This window comes from Anomaloglossus baeobatrachus, chromosome 5 (assembly GCF_048569485.1).
Source record: "Anomaloglossus baeobatrachus isolate aAnoBae1 chromosome 5, aAnoBae1.hap1, whole genome shotgun sequence".
Classification (NCBI taxonomy): Eukaryota; Metazoa; Chordata; class Amphibia; order Anura; family Aromobatidae; genus Anomaloglossus; species Anomaloglossus baeobatrachus.
The window spans coordinates 496028070-496054023 of NC_134357.1; the positions used below are offsets into that span (position 1 = coordinate 496028070).

Below are 25954 nucleotides of genomic sequence, written 5' to 3' on the forward strand. Positions count from 1 at the left end.
TTGTAGAAGATGGGCGACAACCCTTTGAGAATTATATTTTGGCCACATCGGTTGTCAGGAATAGATACAAGAAATTTACTGAACAAAATTCTTTAAGATCTGAGCAAAAAGGACGACTCAAGGGCGATTCTGCATCTAAACTGCTGATTAGAAGCATCTGCAACGCACTAATGATCAGGAGCGGTCATTTTACACGCACAAAGCTTTTTTACGAGCTGCATTCTTAGTGTCAGCCTCCAGGTGGCAGCATATTTACCACGATTCCTGTGTCCCTTAATGAAGCGACTAAAAGAATAAGTGTTAAGCCAGCTTTACACGCTGCAATATATCTTATAATGTGTCGGCGGGGTCACGTCGTAAGTGACGCACATCCGTCATCGTAAGGTACATTGCAGTGTGTGACAGCTTTGTGCGATTGTGATTGAATGGTAAAACGTTCATCGCATACACATCGTATCTGTCTCTAGAATTGCACGTCAGATTGTGCATCGTACCCGGGGTAGCACACATCGCAGTGTGTGACACCCCGGAAACGATGAACAGATCTTACCTACGTCCTGCGGCTCCCGGCCCACAATGCGGAAGGAAGGAGGTGGGCGGGATGTTTACGTGCCGCTCAGCTCCGCCCCTCCACTTCTATTGGCCAGCTGCTGTTTGACGTCGCTGTGACGCCGAACGTCCCTCCCACTCCAGGAAGTGGACGTTCGCCGCCCACATCGAGGTCGTATGGAAGGTAAGTAAGTGTGACGGGGGTTAATTGTTTGTGCGGCACATTCAACAAATTGAACGTGCCCCACATACGATGGGGGCGTTGCAAATCGCATACGATATCGTATGCGAAATTGCAACGTGTAAAGCAGGCTTTAGCCCCAAATCAAGTGAAGACAATTTGGGAAATCGTGCGCATTATCAGTGAATAGTTTGGGATTTCTATTGTTTTATAGTGTGGTTTTTATTGAGAAAACTGTGTAGTTCCGTTCCTCCATTATTCCTCCTGGCTTTTTTTTTAATAAACTGACAGCTGGACGTTATTTGTTCTGCACATGTCACTACAAAAACTACCTCTGTCCAATCAGTATTAGACAGTCCACAGACATTAGGAGGAAGAGAGAGCAAACTGGGTAATTTCACAGGACCCCCATAATCCTAGTGCCCCCAGCGTTTCTATCCTGATATGGTAAGCCTGCTTAAGGACCTTTGTGATATCACGGTCATGTCGCCATGATGTTACCAAAGGTCTCTTAATTGCAGGAGTCTAAAAGAACTGAACAGGAGGCAGGCTGATAAGAAGAACTGACATTAGGGGAAAGGGAGAGCAAACTGGGCAATTTCACAGGACTCCCATTCTTTTAGTGCCCCCAGCGTTTCTATCCTGATATGGTAAGGATGCTTAAGGACCTTTGTGACATCATGGTCATGTGATCATGATGTTACCAAAGGTCTCTTAATAGCAGGAGACTAAAACTGAAGAGTAGACATCTTGGTGTGTGTATATTAAATACTAAAACAGAAATGTCTTCACAGGCGACAGGTCCTCTTATTACATTACATTCGAAATTCATTAAGAGGCTCAACTTGGGGCCCAATCTGAAAAATCGTGTGGATATCTGCTATAATATGCCCTTCCCCTCCTCCTTTCAGACATTCCACACCTTTTTATTTAGTACAAAAAATTGCAAAACTACCTTGTATTTATAAATCCAGACTGTGCACTGGAGCCAGTGAAAACTAAAGTATTTTGTATGGACACTTCCCCTTTAAGGGATCCTGGTTGCAGTGCACAGCGCACAGTCTCTGCTAGGAATGCGGCTACCCCACGGGAAGTGGAAATGAGTCCCAGCTGCTGGGTTTCAAAGCTTCGTCGCCATTCCTGTCCTCTCCCTTTTCCTCTGACCTTAGATTAACTTGGAAATATGTTTTATAAACTGTGAAGCTCCGGGAGTGAGAGCGCGTCCTCGGGTGTGTGACAAGACGCTGACAACAGTGCTGCTTCCTCTGACACCCGCCGTAGCCCCACGTGGGGCGTAACTCTGAACTTACCCCAATACCGGTTTAAAGGGGCTATGCCACTTTCCAATGTACTTCTGTTTCTCACTATTGTCAAGATCTCTACTTGCTGTAACACAACCTACAAGGCATCTGAGTCTGGTACACTGCACTGTGGGAAAGGCTCCTTCAGGGCGAAATTCAGAATGCAGCATCAGATGTGATTGGAGTAGAGGACATGATTTAAAGGGATCCTATCCCAATATTTAGTAGGTGTAATAAGAATAATATTAGCAATTACCTCCAATTAAAAATGTAGTATAGTTCCTTTGATTCACTATGTCACTTACCTCATGTGCAGGGCATTGCAGGACCTTAGGTTTTACTCATGGTTATGACCACTAGCAACTAACTAAGGCTGCTTTCACACTACGTCTTTTTAACATGCGTCCTGAACGTTTTTTTGCTGCAAAAGCAGATCCTGCTTTTACAGCAAAAAACGCATGCAAACGCAAGTGTTACTTTGCAGGATCCTGTCACTTGATGTTTAGGGGCGGGCATTGGAGTCATGTGATCGGGAGTGATGGGAACTAAACGTGCCAGACTGGGAGCCGGCATCTGACAGCTGCGAGGCTCGTAACCAAGGTAAACATCGGGTATACTTGCTTGGATACCCGATATTACTTTGGTTACAAGCGTCTGCAGCTGCTAGGAGCCGGCTGCCTGCACACGTAACCAACGTAAACATCGGGTAACTAAGAGAAGTGGTTATCCGATATTTACCTTGGTTACGAGTGTCCGCAGATCTCAGGTGGGGGAGAGAGAGGGGGAGAGAGACAGAGAGGAGAGAGGCAGAGAGGGAGGAGAGATAGACTGATCACCCGAGACTGGTTCTGGGCATGCTCAGTAGAGCAAGCAGGATCCTGCCTATCAGCATGCAGCGTTCACATGCGTTTGCATGCTGTTTAGTCAGGATCCAGCAATTTGCAGAAGTTGGACGCAGCTCAAAAACGCTACAAGTAGCGTTTTTGAAAGATGTTAAAAAACTGCAAGTCGCTGGATCCTCACTATAACGCACGCAAACGCAGGTGAACGCGAGTCCAGTGCAAATGCATTGAAATGAAAACGCATTTGCACTGGATCCGTTTCTGCGTTAAAAAAACGTTCAGGACGCATGTTAAAAAGACGTAGTGTGAAAGCCGCCTAACTGTGACTATATGCATGGTCGTAACCTTGGATAACTTAAGCTCCTGCAAGGCCCTGCACATGAGGTATGGAACAGAGTGAATCAGAAGAACTATATTATATTTGTAATTGGAGGTATTTGCTAATACTAATATTATTACACCTACTACATATTGGGATATGATCTTGGACATGGGAATACCCCCTTTAAGCCTAGACTTATAATGTATTTGAAGCGTGTAGCCGAATTCAGAAATCCAAAACTGGACCGTCTGCAGGTCCCCTGACTAGTTTAATGAGGTCATTGCGTTCCCTCTGGATATCACGATCCATATTCGGACTGCATTTCACAGAATTCGGCCTTGCTCTATACTTTAGGTAAAGGGGCATACCTACAGTATATTCTATAAATCCCTGATGAGGATCCCATCTACCATGTAAACGAACCTCATCAGGTGCTGCCAGGCAAGGAAAATCGGCGTCTCCGCTCTATTCCCTTCTATGGGAGTATCAAAAATAGCCGAACATGCGCAGCACCTCTCAATTCCCAGACAGGAGTCCCGTTCTTCATAGAGGAGAGGGTTTCAGAAGCATGTATGGCATATCCTGCACAAATGGGAATTCTTTAAAGTGGACCTGTCACTTGCCATATTTTATTTTAATCTAGTGTAAATGCCATTGTTCTCCTGAATCCGGCGCTATTTTTCTTTTGTTCCTGCGCCTTTAGGTTCCTGAGATATGGCCTCCTCTTCTCTAAGTGGGCGTGGTCCTGAAGAATACACCCACTGAATACAGTGAAGGACCACGCCCACTTTAATAAGAAGGCTAGATTAATATACAGGAAAAAGGAGGCCATATCTCAGGAATGGAGAGGCACAGGAACAAAAGAAAGGCAACACTGGAATCAGGAGAACAGCGGGGTTTACACCTAGGAAAAAAATTACATATATATGCCGAGTAATAAGTCCCCTTTAAATTGTGCAATTATACTATAATCTACAAATGTGATGCAGAGGGCTATGGGACTTTTTAAGGTGATGTGGTTAACAAGGGCTACATGCAGAAATGTGGCTAATAAGGGCTACATGCAGAATGGCTTTGGCCTTGGTGCTACAGATATGCATGCAATCAGTCGCATACCAGTGCAGAATAACAGCAGTTGGAGTGTACTTTATTGTTAACAGATGATGCCCCGACCTACCTCCTCCTGCATGCCACACTCCAGGAGCATAGTGACACAAGCCTCGATAGGGAAGGCAATCTCCCGGCCGCTGACGGTTAAGTGTTCATCTAACGGCTTTCCGAATGATGGCTTTTCAATCCAGGCCTCTGGAAGAAAGAAGGATATTGAGCAAGTGAATGATCCAAAAATGACACAATATTATTAGCCACGGGGCAAATCACAAGGATAGAGCCATTTTTAAGATCTCAATATACATTGTTTTAGTTAGAAATTTACATGACATTATGCGGTGACATAGTAGCAACATAGTGCGGTATTTGGCTGTGCAACATGTGGCCAAAGTCGCCATGCAGCCCTAACATATTCAATGACTGCAGAGCACATCAGACAATATAAAAAGGGACGTTCACAAGGACGGAGACACGATCCGCCTCTAGCACTCACCCTGCTGAGCCTTGATCTGCGGCAGCACGGCTTGCAGTAAAGCAAGAGACTTCCTGTGGTATTCGGCCTGTACTTCTATTAGCTGCGGGAGACACCGAAATATAATGTTCTACATATTAGCCATTATTTATAGAATGGCGACACTTACACAGAGGACGCACAATATGGAGAAAAGGGTCTCACACACATTTTAATCAATTATTATTTTTTATTATTATTATTTACTCCAATTTTCCCCCGATGTATAACCTCCTGCCCCTCGCCCCCTGTTGTATAACATCCGGCTCTATTGCTCTCCACTGTATAACATCCGAAAACCCTTTGTATAATATCCGGCCCCATTGTCCCCCGGTGTATAACCTCTGGCCCCCTCACCCCTAGTTATAGACATATAACATCTGGCCCCATTGTCCCCAGTGTATAACATCCGGCCCCTCACCACCGGTGTATAACATCCGGCCCCTCACCACCGGTGTATAACATCCGGCCCCTCACCACTGGTGTATAACATCCGGCCCCTCACCCCCAGTGTATAACATCCGGCCCCTCACCCCCAGTGTATAACATCCGGCCCCTCACCCCCAGTGTATAACATCCGGCCCCTCACCACCGGTGTATAACATCCGGCCCCTCACCACCGGTGTATAACATCCGGCCCCTCACCACTGGTGTATAACATCCGGCCCCTCACCCCCAGTGTATAACATCCGGCCCCTCACCCCCAGTGTATAACATCCGACCCCTCAGCCCCAGTTTATAACATCCGGCCCCTCACCCCCAGTGTATAACATCCGGCCCCTCACCCCCAGTGTATAACATCCGGCCCCTCACCCCCAGTGTATAACATCCGGCCCCTCACCCCCAGTTTATAACATCTGGCCCCTCACCCCCAGTGTATAACATCCGGCCCCTCACCCCCAGTGTATAACATCCGGCCCCTCACCCCCAGTTTATAACATCTGGCCCCTCACCCCCAGTGTATAACATCCGGCCCCTCACCCCCAGTGTATAACATCCGGCCCCTCACCCCCAGTGTATAACATCCGGCCCCTCACCAGACGGTGTATAACATCCGGCCCCTCATCCCCGGTGTATAACATCCAGCCCCATTGTCCCCAGTGTATAACATCCGGCCCCTCACCCCCGGTGTATAACATCCAGCCCCATTGTCCTCACCCCCGGTGTATAACATCCGGCCCCTCACCCCCGGTGTATAACATCTAGCCCCATTGTCCCCATTGTATAACATCCGGCCCCTCACCCCCGGTTTATAACATCCAGCCCCATTGTCCCCAGTGTATAACATCCGGCCCCTCACCCCCAGTGTATAACATCCGGCCCTCACCCCCAGTGTATCACATCCGGCCCCTCACCCCCAGTGTATAACATTCGGCCCCTCACCCCCAGTGTATAACATCCGGCCCCTCACCCCCAGTGTATAACATCCGGCCCCTCACCAGACGGTGTATAACATCCGGCCCCTCACCCCCAGTGTATAACATCCGGCCCCTCACCCCCAGTGTATAACATCCGGCCCCTCACCCCCAGTGTATAACATCCGGCCCCTCACCCCCAGTGTATAACATCCGGCCCCTCACCCCCAGTGTATAACATCCGGCCCCTCACCCCCAGTGTATAACATCCGGCCCCTCACCCCCGGTGTATAACATCCAGCCCCATTGTCCCCAGTGTATAACATCCGGCCCCTCACCCCCGGTGTATAACATCCGGCCCCTCACCCCCGGTGTATAACATCCGGCCCCTCACCCCCAGTGTGTAACATCCGGCCCCTCACCCCCGGTGTATAACATCCAGACCCTCACCCCCAGTGTATAACATCCGGCCCCTCACCCCCGGTGTATAACATCCAGCCCCATTGTCCCCAGTGTATAACATCCGGCCCCTCACCCCCGGTGTATAACATCCAGCCCCATTGTCCCCAGTGTATAACATCCGGCCCCTCACCCCCGGTTTATAACATCCAGCCCCATTGTCCCCAGTGTATAACATCCGGCCCCTCACCCCCAGTGTATAACATCTGGCCCTCACCCCCAGTGTATCGCATCCGGCCCCTCACCCCCAGTGTATAACATTCGGCCCCTCACCCCCAGTGTATAACATCCGGCCCCTCACCCCCAGTGTATAACATCCGGCCCCTCACCAGACGGTGTATAACATCCGGCCCCTCACCCCCAGTGTATAACATCCGGCCCCTCACCCCCAGTGTATAACATCCGGCCCCTCACCCCCAGTGTATAACATCCGGCCCCTCACCCCCAGTGTATAACATCCGGCCCCTCACCCCCAGTGTATAACATCCGGCCCCTCACCCCCGGTGTATAACATCCGGCCCCTCACCCCCAGTGTATAACATCCGGCCCCTCACCCCCGGTGTATAACATCCAGCCCCATTGTCCCCAGTGTATAACATCCGGCCCCTCACCCCCAGTGTATAACATCCGGCCCCTCACCCCCAGTGTGTAACATCCGGCCCCTCACCCCTAGTGTATAACATCCAGCCCCATTGTCCCCAGTGTATAACATCCGGCCCCTCAATCCTGATCTATGACCTCTGGCCCCTCACCCTCGGTGTATAACCTCCAGCTCTATTGCCCCCTGGTGTATAACATCTGGCCCCATTGTCCACAGTGTATAACACCCGGCCCCTCACCCTCGGTGTATAACATCCGGACCCATTGTCCCCAGTGTATAACCTCCGGCCCCTCGATCCCTATGTATAACCTCTGGCCCCTCACCCTCGGTGTATAACCTCCAGCCCTATTGCCCCCGGGGTACAACATCCAGCCCCATTACCCCTAGTTGTATAACATCCGACCCCATTGGCCCTAGTGTATAACAGCCGCCCCCTGCCCCTGGTGTATAACACCAAGCCCCATTGCCCCCAAAGTATAACATCAGGCCAATCACCCCAAAGGATAACCTCTGGCCCCTCGATACCGTTACTAATGTGGCAGAACAGCTGGTGGTGCAGAGCTCACTGATACCAGCGCAGTCGAGTAATAGGAGCCACCGCGGGGTAACAAGTCCGTTCATGACATTTCTACCCACCTGAATCTTTTGCCTTCAACTGTGAGTGATATTATTGAGAAGTGGAAGGAACCGCAGCAGCTCAGCCACAGAGTGGAGACCCCGGAACGTTAGAGAGCGGGGGCCGAGTGCTAAGAAGCAGAGGGCAGAAAATTCACCTATGCTCTGCTGACTGCATAACTGCAGAGTCCAGACCTCCCCTGGTAACATCAGCACAAACACTGCACCTGCTGGGAGCTTCATGGCCGAGGAGCTGCAGACGCACCTCACCAAGCACAATGCCGACCTGTACATTACCAAGCACAATGCCGAGCCGTACATCACCAAGCACAATGCTGAGCCTTACATCATCAAGCACAATGCCGAGCCGTACATCACCAAGCACAATGCTGAGCCGTACATCATCAAGCACAATGCTGAGCCGTACATCACCAAGCACAATGCTGACCTGTACATTACCAAGCACAATGCCGAGCCGTACATCACCAAGCACAATGCTGAGCCGTACATCACCAAGCACAATGCTGACCTGTACATTACCAAGCACAATGCTGAGCCGTACATCACCAAGCACAATGCTGAGCCGTACATCACCAAGCACAATGCTGAGCCTTACATCATCAAGCACAATGCCGAGCCGTACATCACCAAGCACAATGCCGAGCCGTACATCACCAAGCACAATGCTGAGCCGTACATCACCAAGCACAATGCTGAGCCGTACATCACCAAGCACAATGCTGAGCCGTACATCAGCAAGCACAATGCTGAGCCGTACATCACCAAGCACAATGCCGAGCCGTACATCACCAAGCACAATGCTGAGCCATACATCACCAAGCACAATGCTGAGCCGTACATCACCAAGCATAATGCTGACCTGTACATTACCAAGCACAATGCCGAGCCGTACATCACCAAGCACAATTCTGAGCCGTACATCACCAAGCACAATGCTGACCTGTACATTACCAAGCACAATGCTGACCTGTAAATTACCAAGGACAATGCCGAGCCGTACATCACCAAGCACAATGCCGAGCGGCACATCACCAAGCACAATGCTGAGCCGTACATCACCAAGCACAATGCCGAGCCGTACATCACCCCGTACATCACCAAGCACAATGCTGACCTGTACATCACAAAGCACAGTGCTGAGCCGTACATCACAAAGCACAGTGCCAAGCCGTGCATCACCAAGCATAATGCTGACCTGTACAGTACATCACCTAGCACAATGCTGACCTGTACGTTACCAAGCACAATGCTGAGCTGTACATCACCAAGCACAATGCCGAGCCGTACATCACCAAGCACAATGCTGAGCTGTACATCACCAAGCACAATGCTGAGCCATACATCACCAAGCACAATGCTAAGCCGTACATCACATAGCACAATACTGAGCCGTACATCACCAAGCACAATGCCGAGCTGTACATCACCAAGCACAATGCTGACCTGTACATCACCAAGCACAATGCCGAGCTGTACATCACCAAGCACAATGCCGAGCCGTATATCACCAAACACAATGCCGTGCTGTACATCACCAAGCACAATGCCGAGCCGTACATCACCAAGCACAATGCCGAGCCGTACATCACCAAGCACAATGCTGAGCTGTACATCAACAAGCACAATGCTGACCTGTACATCACCAAGCACAATGCCAACCTGTACATCACCAAGCACAATGCCGAGCCGTACATCACCAAGCACAATGCTGAGCCATACATCACCAAGCAGAATGCTGAGCCATACATCACCAACCACAATGCTAAGCCGTACATCACATAGCACAATGCCGAGCAGTACATCACCAAGCACAATGCCGAGCCGTATATCACCAAACACAATGCCGAGCTGTACATCACCAAGCACAATGCCGAGCCGTACATCATCAAGCACAATGCCGAGCCGTACATTACCAAGCACAATGCCGAGCCGTACATCACCAAGCACAATGCCGAGTGTTGGATGGAGCGGTGTAAAGCCACCACCACTGGACTCTGGAGGACACGTGTTCTGTGCGGATCACACTTCTATCTGGTGTCTGATGGCTGAGTCTGGGTTTGGTGAATGGAGAACGTTACCCGCCTAAACCTGGAAATATTGCCACTCACCCCTTCACTCTCCTGCCATTTAGTAGGCTGTTATTATAGTAAAAACCATAGGAAGATAAGACGAATCTCCTGCAGTATCTTCCCCATGACTTTATAGCATCGGGTAACATTACTTTGCTCTGACTTTCCTGCCCTGGATACATTTATCATTTCCTACACCAAAAGTGGGCAGAAATATCTTTTCACCACAACTCTCTAATATAAAATGTATTTACATTTTTTATATACTGTATATTTATTTTTTTAAGATCTCCGCTTGCCATCAGTGAATGGAAACATTAGTCTTTACATCCACAGGGTAAAAACCTACAGACCTTATACTTCTCGTGCACTAAATGTTTGCAAAAACTGGCATCCTAGATGCTCCTGATTCACTGACAACAAGGAAATAATTTGACGTTTGCTAGAAAGCGTTCACACATTTTCATATTTTCATTCCAATGATTACACCAGAGGGAAACAATTAAGAGTTGTAGGAAATCCAAAATGAAATGAGACTTTACAGCTCAACGGCTCTCTTCCAGGAGGGTAAAAAACTGTCTCTCTGGCGCCTCCTATAGCAAAAACTTCAAAACAGGCTCCAATGTGTCGATCAATGACTTAGGAGGAAAGTTACATGGAGGTGGCATAGGAGACCGATTTCCTCTTTCTGGAAAATAACTCATTTGTATATTTTCAGAGAAGGAATTGCCTGTAGGACTTTACAAGGAGAACCAGTACCATTCTAGTGATACCCACTGCCAATGAGATACAGCAAGAGAAGATCACAGATAGGGAGGGCGTATACAGTACTGAACATAGATACTCTAATGCACCTGTATGTAATCTTAACCATACACTCAGATGCTCAGTCATTATGGCATCAGCTTACCGTCTGAAAGTAGTTTGCATAGTCTATTTCTTTGGCCACAAAGCTGTACATATCTGCCGAAAGCTGATCCTAAGGAAAAAGAAAATGCCATTCACTTTCTACAAGTATTGGAGGCTCCTAAATACATAGTTGGGATGGGAGATGTATGTGTAATATCCTGGAGTGAATGATATTTCAGTTAGGTTATACAAATTACATTTAAAGGAGAACCCATTACTCATCATAAATATGAGTTTTTTCCCATGATATAAATGCCTCTTTTCTCCTGAATTTGGTGCTGTTTTTCTTTTGTTCTTGCGCCTCTCTGTTCCTGAGATATGGCCACCTTTTCACTGTATGCATTCCCAGTAAATCTAGTTTTGTTGGCTAAGTGGGCGTGGTCTTCTGAGAAGACACACCCACAGAGCAGAGTAGAGGACCACGCCTCCTTAGCTAACAAGACTGGATTTATATACAAGGAATACAGCGCCATATCTCAGGAATGGAGAGGCGCAGGAACAAAAGAAAAACTGCGCCGGATTCAGTAGAACAACAACGTTTACATCAAGTTAAAAAAAGTATAGATTAATGGAGAGTGATAAGCCCCCTCTAAGGCTCATTTTGCAGCTCTGTCTTCATGCTTTACCCAGCAGCTCTGCATCATCAGAACCTATTAAAAGGATCAATATCTTTAGCTTAGCTGACCATTTGGGTCTGTGGTAGTCTGATATCCACCTCCTGTTTAATCAGAGCTGCAGTGTAAAGTACCTTCGAGCCTCTGTTGGTTCAGATTGGCTGCTGAATATAAGCACACACTCAGCAGGAAGATTAATATTATATACTCAGGTGTTAATGGAGACTTAGTAGGGTAAATCCTGGGGCTCTGCTGTAACTTACACGACAATGCGAGGGAGCATGTATATTATTTGGGGACTTTGGACTTCATGAATAGTTATGGTGATCCCTCGCTCCATTTAGGGATATATCACTATATATATATATATATATATATATATATATATATATATATATATATACTTATATGTAACACACCGTGCTGGATAAGAACAGTCGGGTGCTACGGATAAGTCTCCAATACACAAACTCGCCGTGGCCTACTAAAGTTTATGGGGGCCTCCCAACCCTACCCTGACATCATCAGGATTGGATATCTTGAACCACACCTGATCCTTCTGTTTTAAGGAAGATAAGATGCTGTCAGTGGTCTATGGAAAAGGCTGAACACATGCACGCTCAGATGAGCATGCATACAGTACAGACCAAAAGTTTGGACACACCTTCTCATTCAAAGAGTTTTCTTTATTTTCATGACTCTGAAAATTGTAGATTCACATTGAAGGCATCAAAACTATGAATTAAAACATGTGGAATGAAATACTTAACAAAAAAGTGTGAAACAACTGAAAATATGTCTTATATTCTAGGTTCTTCAAAGTAGCCAGCTTTTGCTTTGATTACTGCTTTGCACATTCTTGGCATTCTCTTGATGAGGTAGTCACCGGAAATGGTTTTCACTTCACAGGTGTGCCCTGTCAGGTTTAATAACTGGGATTTCTTGCCTTATAAATGGGGTTGGGACCATCAGTTGTGTTGTGCAGAAGTCTGGTGGATACACTGCTGATAGTCCTACTGAATAGGCTGTTAGAATTTGTATTATGGCAAGAAAAAAGCAGCGAAGTAAAGAAAAACGAGTGGCCATCATTACTTTAAGAAGTGAAGGTCAGTCAATCCGAAAAATTGGTAAAACTTTGAAAGTGTCCCCAAGTGCAGTGGCAAAAAACATCAAACGCTACAAAGAAACTGGCTCACATGAGGACCGCCCCAGGAAAGGTAGACCAAGAGTCACCTCTGTTGCGGAGGATAAGTTTATCCGAGTCACCAACCTCAGAAATTGCAGATTAACAGCAGCTCAGATTAGAGACCAGGTCAATGCCACACAGAGTTCTAGCAGCAGACACATCTCTAGAACAACTGTTAAAAGGAGACTTTGTGCAGCAGGCCTTCATGGTAAAATAGCTGCTAGGAAACCACTGCTAATGACAGGCAACAAGCAGAAGAGACTTGTTTGGGCTAAAGAACACAATTTATTTAATCGTATGAACGTACATCTTACCATCATATAAAAAATAAGAACCCAAGGAATGGACATTAGACCAGTGGAAATCTGTGCTTTGGTCTGATGAGTCCAAATTTGAGATCTTTGGATCTGTGACACCCTGGCAAAACCAGGTAGTCACAGAAAGGCCCCCACATAACACCTTCCCTCACTTAGGTGACACACAGCCAACCTAAAACCCTAGTCACCCCCCTTAGGGAAAGACAGACACACCAGTGGGCGGGACCAGGCAGTTGGACACGCCCACCCAGGGGTCTAGACAGCCCGGGGCGGGAAAACAGTAGTGAGATTAGTTTTGTAGTTAAAGTTGAGAGGAGTGTGGGCTGGAGCTAGGTGTAGTTCCAGCAGAGGAAGTTCAAGTTGAACGGTTCCAGAGTAGTAGCCCTGGTGCATTGGCTAGGAGGCAGACGGTGGTCTCTGTCAGCAGGAGATGGGAAGACGGCTCGGCAGAACTGAGGTGGACCGGGACAGGGTTGTAGCCCACCGGTACCAACACGGGGAACCGACCCGGAAACTGTAGCACAAAGGGGGGTACTCGGACCCTGAAGCCAGGAACGGAAACCAGCGGTCTGGTTAATTAACCGTTTGAGGCCAGGATTATAGGTCCTGTCCCATCCAAAGTCCCTCATAGAAGACAACTGCCCACTGATAGGGATAGGAGGCCACCGCCAGGGCCCATAGATCCCACGGGCCAGCGTCTGCTGGCACGGCTCCTTAGGCCACATCCAGCCGGGAGCGGACTCCTGAGTTCCAGACTAGGCAGTCCACCAGACACCACCAGCCCGGGTTGGGGACCTGAATGGAACCGGCCGCGGCGGCCGGCCACCAGCACCTTGGTTTACCAAAGACTCGTGTGATTCATTTACTGTGCGTAAACAAATATTCCCCTCGTGTCGCTATACCCTGCACAAAGACACTAGGTCCCGGGGCAACCATCCCTACCCACGGAGGGGTTAACATCTAGCTGCCACTACATCTCCCCCGGGTGCCGACAACAGCAGCGGTGGTGTCCCACCTCACCACACACCGTGGGTGGCGTCACGAACTTAATACGGCCTAACCCATACATCTACGTCCCCCTTTTTATTCGGCGTGTCCGCGAGACCCCCGGGTCCGGAGACCCTCAAGCCACCACCCACAGAAGGCCCGGATACAGGCAGCGGCGGCTGCTGGCACAGGGGCGGCACACCCCCAACCACCGTGTCTTTGTAGAAAAGGTGAACAGATGAACTCTACATGGCTGGTTCTCACCGTGAAGCATGGAGGAGAAGGTGTGATGGTGTGGGGGTGCTTTGCTGGTGATACTGTTAGGGATTTATTCAAAATTGAAGGCATACTGAACCAGCATGGCTACCACAACATCTTGCAGCGGCGTGCTATTCCATCCAATTTGCGTTTAGTTGGACCATCATTTATTGTTCAACAGGACAATGACCCCAAACACACCTCCAGGCTGTGTAAGGGCTATTTGACTAAGAAGGAGAGTGATGGGGTGCTACGCCAGATGACCTGGCCTCCACAGTCACCAGACCTGAACCCAATTGAGATGGTTTGGGGTGAGCTCGACCGCAGAGTGAAGGCAAAAGGGCCAACAAATGCTAAGCATCTCTGGGAACTCCTTCAAGACTGTTGGAAGACCATTTCCGGTGACTACCTCTTGAAGCTCATCAAGAGAATGAAAAAAGTGTGCAAAGCAGTAATGAAAGCAAAAGGTGGCTACTTTGAAGAACCTAGAATATATGACATATTTTCAGTTGTTTCACACTTTTTTGTTAAGTATTTAATTCCACATGTGTTAATTCATAGTTTTGATGCCTTCAATGTGAATCTACAATTTTCAGAGTCATAAAAATAAAAAAAACTCTTTGAATGAGAAGGTGTGTCCAAACTTTTGTTCTGTACTGTATGTATGGGAGCTAAGAGAGAGAGAACATTTGCCACTTTTCAGATTATACATACATCACCCACCCTACAGATCTCCACGCGGTTTGCCGCCTCCTCCATCTCTTCCCTGAGTGCATCAGCCTTGGCTCCGGAGGGTTGCAGATTGCTGGAGATCCCGGACGACTTAGCAGATTGCTGCCACCTGCATAAAACAAGAGGTATAAAGAGGGTCTTTGCTTCATAGCCATGTCTGGGAGAGTTCTACTAATTTTTCCTCCCCCGCTCACTAATTACTGGCCTTTGTTTTCAGCCATTACGTCTGGATATTATCCCCCTACCTGCATTATCCGAAACGCTTGCGTTCCTTTTGAGCAAAGTGACTCATCCCGGCAGCGGAGCGCGAAGGAGGCTGAATGTTTTATTATTCCTCCGGGACATCAAGGGAGAGATTTTGTGACTCACTCAGGTCCTGAGCTACTCATATATTACATGGTAGACGGCCATAATGGATAATTTGCACTTTACCTCTTGGAAATAGCTATGGTTCCCAATGCCCCACAAGCCCCAGCTGGACCTCGACAATAAGGCTTGATACTGATTGACCTATAACCACCGTCTAAGACATGATGACTTCCACAGACTTACTGTGGTCCTCACTTTAGTAGAGTTCACAGATAATGAACCATCAGGGGGCAGCAGTAACAAATCACTTAACGCATTAAAGGGGCTGTCCCATAAATAAATGGTAAACGATCGGTGCTCCCAGTGATCAGATATTTATCACCTATCCTGGCAGCATGATCACTGAACACTGGGATCCCACTAATCACAAGAAAAACAGTCCCATGTGAATGAAGCGGTACTGAGCATGTGCGACCTCTGCTCCATTCAATGTCTATAGGTAGTCGTGCGTGCTCACTACTGCTCCATTCACTGTCTATTGTTGGTCGCATATGCTCATTACTGCTCTATTCACTGTCTGTAGGAATGGTGTCTATTGGTGTCTATTGTTGGTCGCACGTGCTCATTACTGCTTTATTCACTGTCTATAGATGTTTGCACATGCTCATAACTGCTCTATTCACTGTCTATAGGAATGGTGTCTATTGGTGTCTATCGTTGGTCGCAAGTGCTCATTACTGCTCTATTCACTGTCTATAGGTAGTCTCACAGGCTTATTACTGCTCTGTTCACTGTCTATAGGAGTGGTGGTTGCACATGCTCATTACTGCTCTGTGCACTGTCTATTGGTGGTCACACATGCTCATTACTGCTCTATTCACGGACTACTGACAATAGTAATGGTGGTCACACATGCTCATTATTGCTCCATTCACTGACTACTAACTATAGTAATGGTGGTCACACATGCTCATTATTGCTCCATTTACTGTCTATAGATGTTTGCACATGCTCATTACTGCTCTATCCACTGTTTATAGGTGGTCATACATGCTCATTACTGCTCTAATAATTGTCCATAGAAGTGCTGGTAGCATATGCTCATTACTTCTCCATTTACTGTCTAGAGATGATCACACATTCTCATTACTGCTCTATTCACTGTCTATAGGTGGTTGCACATGCTAATTGCTGCTCTATTCACTATCTATAGGTGGTTGCACATGCTCATTGCTGCTCTATTCACTGTCTATAGGAGTGCTGGTCACACATGCTCATTACTTATCCATTTACTGTCTACAGATGGTCATACATGCTCATTACTGCTCTATTCACTATCTATAGGTGGTTGCACATGCTCATTGCTGCTCTATTCCCTGTCTATAGGAGTGCTGGTCACACATGCTCATTACTTCTCCATTTACTGTCTACAGATGGTCGTACATGCTCATTACTGCTCTATTCACTATCTATAGGTGATTCCACATGCTCATTGCTGCTCTATTCACTGTTTATAGGAGTGGTGGTCACACATGCTCATTTCTTCTCCATTTACACAGGAGACTTTGAGCCCCCTATTCATGAAATCATGATCGACCCACAGTGATCACACATTTAGGATATATCTTGTGCATTGGAGATACATGTTATTTATGGTACAACCCCTTTAAATGTACATTCAAATCATTCTACGATACAGCATTATGTTAATTTTAGAGCTGGTCCGACCTCTGAGGACCTAAACGATCCTGAGAATGACAGGGCCGCAGCGCAATCCTGCATCCTCTTATAAGTTTTCAGTTAAGGAGGGTCTCTCGCTTTAATCGATGTGTGCTGCAGCTCCCCTGCACAGTCTATAGTTGGGCGCTGCTGCGCAAGAAAAAACAAGGCTATATCCTTGCTGTGGAAGTTGGACCCCACTGAAATCTGTACATAACATCATGTCCCAGTTTGCAAAGGGCATTGAGCAGAATTATGAATGCAGCTCCAGCCAAGATATAAAGATTGGATCCAGAGTTATGAAGCAAAACGCTTGTAAAGAGGAGAGAAAGGTGAAGACAATTTACCTTGCTCTAGAAGAATCCATGTCTAAGACTAATTTGGCTAAGTGTTTCCTCTGTTTTTGGATATTGGGGATCTCCACCTGAAATACGAAGATAAGGGAATCAATCAGACAATATGGAGTCAAAACAGAATCATTGGCTACTAACTATGGGATATCTGAATGTAATGGATAGTATGTGGGAGCCTTAGGGCGGCGTCACACGCTACAATATATCGGGCGATATGTCGGCGGGGTCACGGATTCCGTGACGCATATCCGGCATCGTTAGAGATATCGTAGCGTGTAACAGCTCCGAACGACTGTGAACGAGCAAAAATACTCACCTTATCATTGCTCATTGACACGTCGTTCATTTTCATAATGTCATTCCTCCTTCTGTGTGCCGGTTGTTCGTCGTTCCTGAGACAGCACACATCGCTACGTGTGACACCCCGGGAACGACGAACACAGCTTACCTGCGTCCCGCCGGCAATGCGGAAGGAAGGAGGTGGGCGGGATGTTATGTCCCACTCATCTCCGCCCCTCCGCTTCTATTGGGCGGCCGCTGTGTGACGTCGCTGTGATGCCGAACGAACCGCCCCCTTCAGGAAGAGGATGTTCGCCGCCCACAGCGAGGTCGTTTGGGAGGTAAGTACGTGTGACGGGGGTAAACAACTTTGTGCGTTACGGGCAACAAATTGCCCGTGACGCACAAATGACGGGGGCGGGTGCGATCGCTCATACGATCGCACGATATATCGTCTCGTGTAACGCCGCCCTTAAACATAAGACGACCCAGCATCAGTCAATCACAACTCTTGGAGTGTCCCTTTAAAGTGGTGATTGGATCGGCTGCACTGGCCACTCCTAAATAAAGGGAGATAAGACCGGTGGGGGACCTGGGCACCAGTACGTAGGGGTGGTGCGGGATTGGTAGATGAGTATGAGCTTATTTTTTAGTTAAAAAAAAAATAAAAGATGTGGACAACCCCTTTAAATGGGTATTCTTGTCTTGTAATGTGATAGGATGCATTACTTTATGACTTACAAAGATTTTTACTAAACCCGAGACTTAAAAGGGGTCTCATTTAGTGCTTTGCCCTCTTCTAATTTTGTAGAAATAGCTGCCATCTGGGCAGGGGTCCGCTACACCACCTCATTCAAGAGTATAGGGCCGGTGTTAGCCCCCCACACTGCTAGGTGACCAGAAGCGCTGTTGAATGAGAGGACTTAGTAGAGGATATAGCACTATTTTGGCGTTGACCCTCCTTTAGTCTCAGGATTGGTGGCCGTCTAACAGGTCAAACTCTCGACGATCATAAAGTAATACCATATCTCAGCGATACTTTATGAGAGGAGAATACCCCTTTAAGGCCTCTTTCACACGTTCGTGAAAATCACGCACGTTTTTCACGGACGTGTCAAAGGTGCGTATTGCCCTGTGTGAGTCGTGTTTATGGCACACGTGTGTTCTCCGTGTGTTATCCGTGATAACACACGGAGAACGGGAACTTTCTGCTCACCTGTCCCTGGCGTTGCTGTCCGTGGTGCTGATCTGTGGTCTCCGGTCCTGCCGACTCCCCGCTGCTGCTGCATCCGGCCGCAGTGAAGTGAATATGCAATGAGCATAATGAGCGGCGGTCGGAAGCAAGTGACAGCAGCGGCAGAGACAGGAGGGCTGGAGAAGGTGAGTAAAGTTTTTTTTTTCTCAGACACGTGTGTTTTCTCCGGCGCGTGTCACACGGAACACCTCCATGTGGTCCGTTTGCGTTCCGTGTGACACCCGTGATGCCAGAGAAAAACGGACATGTTGACGTGTGGAGCACACGGACACACCTATGCTTCACACGTACACACGGTCCATGGCAGAACACGCATGTGAGTGCAGACCCATTGATTTTAATGGGTCTACGTGTGCCCGTGTCTCCTGTACGTGAGGAAAAGGACCAAACACGTACCGGAGACATGGACGTGTGAAAGAGGCCTAAGACTGCGCAGAGAAAACGCTAGAGGACACCTGTAAATGCCCCGCGCACCTCTGAGAGCACAAACAGCGGCTCCACCACGTCCCTCTCCACCTCCTGCTCGAAGTGGATGAGCTCCTGTGCTAGTTTGTCCTCAGCTTCCCCGCACAACTTCAGCATCTTCCTAGAAAATAACAAGGAGAAACACAGAAGGTGATCACAGCAGCGCCACCTAGGCGGAATAAAGTGAGAAGTCATACAGTGTCAGCAAGATGAAGTAACGACAGGAGAAGGGTAGGAATAGAAACAAGGATGTTCCCATTCACTGACAGCAAGAAAAAGAGAGAAATACAGAATGTAGAAATAATGAGGAGTCTCACCCGAGCAAAGAGTCGTCACCCAACACCGCAGATCCCTCCATGAGACACTGAGCCAAGGTTATAAGAGGTAACTTTTTCTGTGCAAATGAAACCGGAGAAAGAAAAAACAGGTGGAATCTACAGAAGATGCTGAGCGAGTCCTGAAATCCTGTATGTATCTGGGGTAACTATGTTATGGGGGCAGCCTGCACCATTATGGGGGTATTATGTGGCTTGCACCATTATGGAGGCATTGTGTGAACTACACCTTTATGGGTGCATTGTAATGCCTACACTATAATGGGGAAGGGGGTGGGGGCACTGTGAGGCCTGTACCATTATGTAGGAGCTGTGCAGCCTGCACTGTTATGGAGGAACTGTGTGGTCTGCATCATTATAGGGGCACTATGTGACATGCACCAATATGGGGGCACTGTGAAGCCTGCACTATTTTGGGGTCCACATTTAAGACACACTGTGGCTGGCCGTATTTTGAGGGTACTTTTTGGTCTGCACTGCTATGGGGGCACTGTGTAGGCTGCATTTTTATGGGAGCACTGTATACCCTGCATACTTATGGTGGCACCATATAACCTGCACAATTATAGGGAGACCATGTGGCCTGCACTGTTATGGCTGTTATGGGGAGACCAAGTGGCCTGCATTGTTATGGAAATGCTATGTGGCCTGCACTCTTATGGGTGGGGACACAATTTGGCCTGCGTGGTTTTGGGGACACTATGCGGTCTGCACTGTTATGTCTGCTCTGTTATGTTATGGGGGGATTATGCAGCCTGCACTGTTATAAGGGCACTGTGTGGTCTGCACTGTAATGTCTGCTCTGTTATGTTATGGGGACACTATGCAGTCTATACTGCTATGGGGGCACAGTGTGGTCTGCACTGTAATGTCTGCACTCTTTTGTTGTGGGGGCACTATGCGGTCTACACTGTAATGTCTGTTCTGTTAAGTTATTGGGGCACTATGCAGCCTGCACTGTTATGGGGGCACTATGCGGTCTGCACTGTTATGTCTGCTCTGTTATGTTGTGGTGGCACTATGCAGCCTGCGCTGTTATGTGGGCACTCTGTGGTCTGCACTGTAATGTCTGCTCTGTTATGTTGTGGTGGCACTATGCAGCCTGCACTGTTATGTGGGCACTCTGTGGTCTGCACTGTAATGTCTGCTCTGTTATCTTATGGGGACACTATACGGTCTGCACTGTAATGTCTGCTCTGTTATGGGGCATTATGGGGTCTGCACTGTTATGGGGCACTGTGTGCTCTGACCCCGTTATGGGGACACTATGCGGTCTGCACTATTATGGGGACACTATGCGGTCTGCACTGTAATGTCTACTCTGTTATGGGGCATTATGTGGTCTGCACTGTTATGGGGACACTGTGTGCTCTGACCCTCTTATGGGGATACTATGCGGTCTGCACTGTTATGGGGGCACTGTGTGGTCTGCACTGTATTGTCTGCTCTGTTATCTTATGGGGACACTATGCGGTCTGAACTGTAATGTCTGCTCTGTTATGGGGCATTATGTGGTCTGCACTGTGTGCCCTGACCCCGTTATGGGGACGCTATGCGGTCTGCACTGCTATGGGGACACTATGTGATCTGTATTGTAATATCTGATCTGTTATGTGGTCACTATACAGCCTGCACTGTTGTTATGAGGGCACTGTGTGGTCTGCCCCCTATGGCCCTGTTATGGGCATACTATGTCAGATACCAGCTTTACCTGTTATTTCTCCAGACTTACCGATCTTTTATCCGTCTCCGTCCCTTGCTGGCCCTGTAAACACGCTGTGAGTTTCTTGTGGGTGCTGTGGGTGACCTGTTTAACCAACTCCAGACGCTTCTCGACCTGTAAGAGACCAGTAAGAAGTCATAATAATATTCTTCCTCCAGCACCAGACATGACATTCTGGGGGGGGGTGTTGTGGGACCCCAAAGACCTGTATATACAGTATATCACAAAAGTGAGTACACCCCTCAAATTTTTGGAAATATTTTATTATATCTTTTAAATTCTTGGCCATGAGGAGCCATGTTGATCTTCCAGTGACCAGTATGAGAGAGTGTGTGAGGGATAACACCAAATGTAACACCCCTGCTCCCCATTCACACCGGAGACCTTGTAACACTAGTGAGTCATATCCCACTGGGGAGGGAAAATGGATATTGGTCACAATTTGGCCATTTTCACTTAGGGTGTACTCACTTTTGTAGCCAGCAGTTTAGACATTAATGGCTGTGTGTTGCGTTATTTAGAGGGCACACCATATTTACACTGTTATACAAGCTGCACACTGACTACTGTACATTATATCAAAGAGTCATATCTTCAGTGTTGTCCCATGAAAAGATATAATAAAAAAAAGTGCTGGGTGTACTCACTTTTGTGATATACTGTACATACATATAAAATACATACAGTGACCTCACCTGTAAGAGATCATCGCTCAGAACCTCCGTCTTCTCGGCCCTAGAAGAAAAGGGTGAAGCGTTAATACAAGCACATATAGTACGGTTACCCTGTGGAGAGCGCTGATCGAGGGCGAGGGGTTTGCCAGGAGCCGGACCACCACATATCAAACACTGGCGGCCTAACCAAACCTTGTACATGCTATGTAAAGATGGATCAAAAGCTTGTAAAAATGTGTCACAGCATATAAAATTTATCAAAACATCTCAAGCGAAATCATTGACATGTCTTCAGGCACCAAATAACATCACATTATAGGAAAGGTCAATGCCCCCTACATGCTCAGCTCATCTAATTCCTGAAAAACTCTGTGCTTCTGTGGATTCTCCTTCTCACATCTCAGACACATTCAGCTCTGTTGTCAGTAACACAATAGGTCACTATACCCCACTACCAGGCTCTTCTTAAAGGGGACCTGTCACCAGATCAAAAGTGTGCAGTTTTTGTGCTGATTTTATTCCCGCAGTTCCCCCGAGCATTACGCTATTTCCTATTTTAAAATCCACCATACGGTTCTGGAGATATGAGCCTTTTTATTTGGGGCCTTTTATAGTCTCAATCAAGGAGGTGTGGTTAATATGCTGTTCTTACCCTGTAAGCCACACCCCTTGGAAAAGACTATAAAAATGAGTTCTAAATTGAAAAGCCCATATCTTTGGATCTATATGGCGGATTTAAAAAAATAAAAAAATACATTCTCAGGGAAGCAGTGGGAATGAAAACAAAGCAAAAGCTCGACACCGTTGACCTGGTGACAAGGCCTCTTTAAATACTCTGTGCTGCTGTATATTTCTCATATACAAAGCCTAAATGATTCATTTCAGTCCATCTATCTTGCATGATAAGACTAGGAAACAAGCGGAGCGCTCCAGTCTCCCGGCAGTGCAGGCAGTGAGCTGCATAATGAGCTGCACAGGGTCAGAGCGGACCAGTAGCCCCCAGCGCTCGCCCAGTCAGTCTATATGGAAATGTCGCCATGGTTAATAATTAGAACAAATTAACAAATATGAATGGTTCCCGGCAGGAGATCATCCAGGGAGGAGGCTGCGGCCCCGTCCACATCACACTCCAGCAGGCATCTCATAAATGGTGAATTCTGCCCCCGGACACAAGAGGCCGAAATCCAACATCTCTGGATTCCTGACATGGAGGAGATGGGAATCCTGCAAAGAAAGCACAAACCACGGAGCCCCAGGGACGACCAAGTACCGCCATCAGGATGGGAACGGCCCAGACATGTGTCCAGCAAGGAGCTGTATACTGCTGCATCTAATCCTATCATGTGTGATACTGTCTTCTGAGCTGTGTATCTAATCCTATCATGTGTGATACCGTCTGCTGAGCTGTGTATCTAATCATATCATGTGTGATACATCTGCTGAGCTGTGTATCTAATCCTATCCTGTGTGATACTGTCTACTGAGCTGTGTGTCTAATCCTATCATGTGTGGTACAGTCTGCTGAGCTATGTATCTAATCCTATCATGTGTGATACTGTCTGCTGAGCTGTGTATCTAATCCTATCATGTGTGATACTGTACTGCTGAGCTGTGTATCTAATCCTATCATGTGTGATACGCTCTGATGAGCTGTGTATCTAATTCTATCATGTGTGATACTGTCTGCTGAACTGTCCATCTAAGCCTATCATGTGGGATACTGTCCGCTGAGCTGTGTATCTAATCCTATCATGTGTGATACTGTCTGCTGAGCTGTGTATCTAATCCTATCCTGTGTGATACTGTGCTGCTGAGCTGTGCATCTAATTCTATCATGGGTGATACTGTGCTTCTGAGCTGTGCATCTAAGCCTATCATGTGTGATACAGTCTGCTGAGCTGTGTATCTAATCCTATCATGTGTGATACTGTCTGCTGAGCTGTGTATCTAATTCTATCATGTGTGATACTGTCTGCTGAGCTGTGTATCTAATCCTATCATGTGTGATACAGTCTGCTAAGCGGTGTATCTAATTCTATCATGTGTGATACTGTCTCCTGAGCTGTGTATCTAATCCTATCATGTGTGATACAGTCTGCTGAGCTGTGTATCTAATCCTATCATGTGTGATACTGTCTTCTTAGCTGTGTATCTAATCCTATCATGTGTGATACTGTCTTCTGAGCTGTGTATCTAAGCATATCATGTGTGATACTGTCTTCTGAGCTGTGTATCTAATCCTATCATGTGTGATACTGTCTTCTGAGCTGTGTAGCTAATCCTATCATGTGTGATACTGTCTTCTGAGCTGTGTAGCTAATCCTATCATATGTGATACTGTCTTCTGAGCTGTGGATCTAATCCTATCATGTGTGATACTGTCTTCTGAGCTGTGGATCTAATCCTATCATGTGTGATACTGTCTTCTGAGCTGTGTATCTAATCCTATCATGTGTGATACTGTCTGCTGAGCTGTGGATCTAATCCTATCATGTGTGATACTGTCTTCTGAGCTGTGGATCTAATCCTATCATGTGTGATACTGTCTGCTGAGCTGTGCATCTAATCCTGTCATGTGTGATACTGTCTTCTGAGCTGTGGATCTAATCCTATGATGTGTGATACTGTCTTCTGAGCTGTGGATCTAATCCTATGATGTGTGATACTGTCTGCTGAGCTGTGTATCTAATCCTATCATGTGTGATACTGTCTTCTGAGCTGTGGATCTAATCCTATCATGTGTGATACTGTCTTCTGAGCTGTGGATCTAATCCTATCATGTGTGATACTGTCTTCTGAGCTGTGTATCTAATCCTATCATGTGTGATACTGTCTGCTGAGCTGTGGATCTAATCCTATCATGTGTGATACTGTCTTCTGAGCTGTGGATCTAATCCTATCATGTGTGATACTGTCTGCTGAGCTGTGCATCTAATCCTGTCATGTGTGATACTGTCTTCTGAGCTGTGGATCTAATCCTATCATGTGTGATACTGTCTTCTGAGCTGTGGATCTAATCCTATCATGTGTGATACTGTCTTCTGAGCTGTGGATCTAATCCTATCATGTGTGATACTGTCTTCTGAGCTGTGGATCTAATCCTATGATGTGTGATACTGTCTGCTGAGCTGTGTATCTAATCCTATCATGTGTGATACTGTCTGCTGAGCTGTGTATCTAATCCTATCATGTGTGATACTGTGCAATGATTCTTTGTTTCTAAGCCCACCTGTGATACTATCTGCTGAATGATTGTATCTAGGCCTATCAGCAAAAAGATACATCATAACTGTTTCCATCACATGGAAAAGATAGGAAAGGAGCGAAGGGTGGGAGACATATACAAGAGGGATCTCTATTATAGTATCATATATCTATCTATATATATATATATATATATATATATATATATATATATATATATATATATATATATATCAATATATACAGGGTGTTCCAAAAGTAGGTGGACAATATGTGTAATAAAGTTATCAAACATGGTGAAAGTGAAACTGCCTCAGCTTAGCAACCAATCAGATTTCACCTTTCATTCTCCAAAGAGTCTGTGAAGAATGAAAAGTGGAATCTGGTTGGTTGCTAAGTTTCACTTTACACCATGTCTGATAACCCTATTACACTTACTGTCCACCTACTTTTGGACCACCCTGTATATTATATATATATATATATATATATATATATATATATATATCATATTCGTAAAATATATCCTACAGTGCTGAAAAACACATAGTAACAGCAAAACACAGCAAAGGTCCAATCGGTCCACCATCACAGAATATAAAAAAAATACATTCGCTGTTCCGAACTATGAAATATGTGCAGTCACCTCCCCAAAAAATTCAAGTAACAGGGACCATAATGTAGCATGTATCCCATAAT

The 25954-nt window shown here is 46.8% G+C and overlaps 1 protein-coding gene across 6 annotated transcripts in view; it reads right to left on the bottom strand.

Annotated features, from left to right (window-relative positions):
• Positions 1–25954, bottom strand: part of ARHGAP44 (Rho GTPase activating protein 44) — a 156661-nt gene that overhangs the window by 41796 nt on the left and 88911 nt on the right. For 4 of the 6 annotated variants that reach the window (XM_075350771.1, XM_075350766.1, XM_075350768.1 and 1 more), the window contains exons 2-10: positions 22073–22112; positions 21387–21491; positions 19637–19713; positions 19329–19440; positions 17315–17391; positions 14922–15048; positions 10847–10915; positions 4799–4880; positions 4373–4500 (exon numbers count right to left, since the gene is read on the bottom strand). In XM_075350771.1, the coding sequence (XP_075206886.1) occupies positions 4373–4500; positions 4799–4880; positions 10847–10915; positions 14922–15048; positions 17315–17391; positions 19329–19440; positions 19637–19713; positions 21387–21491; positions 22073–22112 (817 nt within the window). The remainder of the gene's footprint in view (positions 1–4372; positions 4501–4798; positions 4881–10846; positions 10916–14921; positions 15049–17314; positions 17392–19328; positions 19441–19636; positions 19714–21386; positions 21492–22072; positions 22113–25954) is intronic. The other 2 variants (XM_075350767.1, XM_075350769.1) reach the window with 1 other exon arrangement.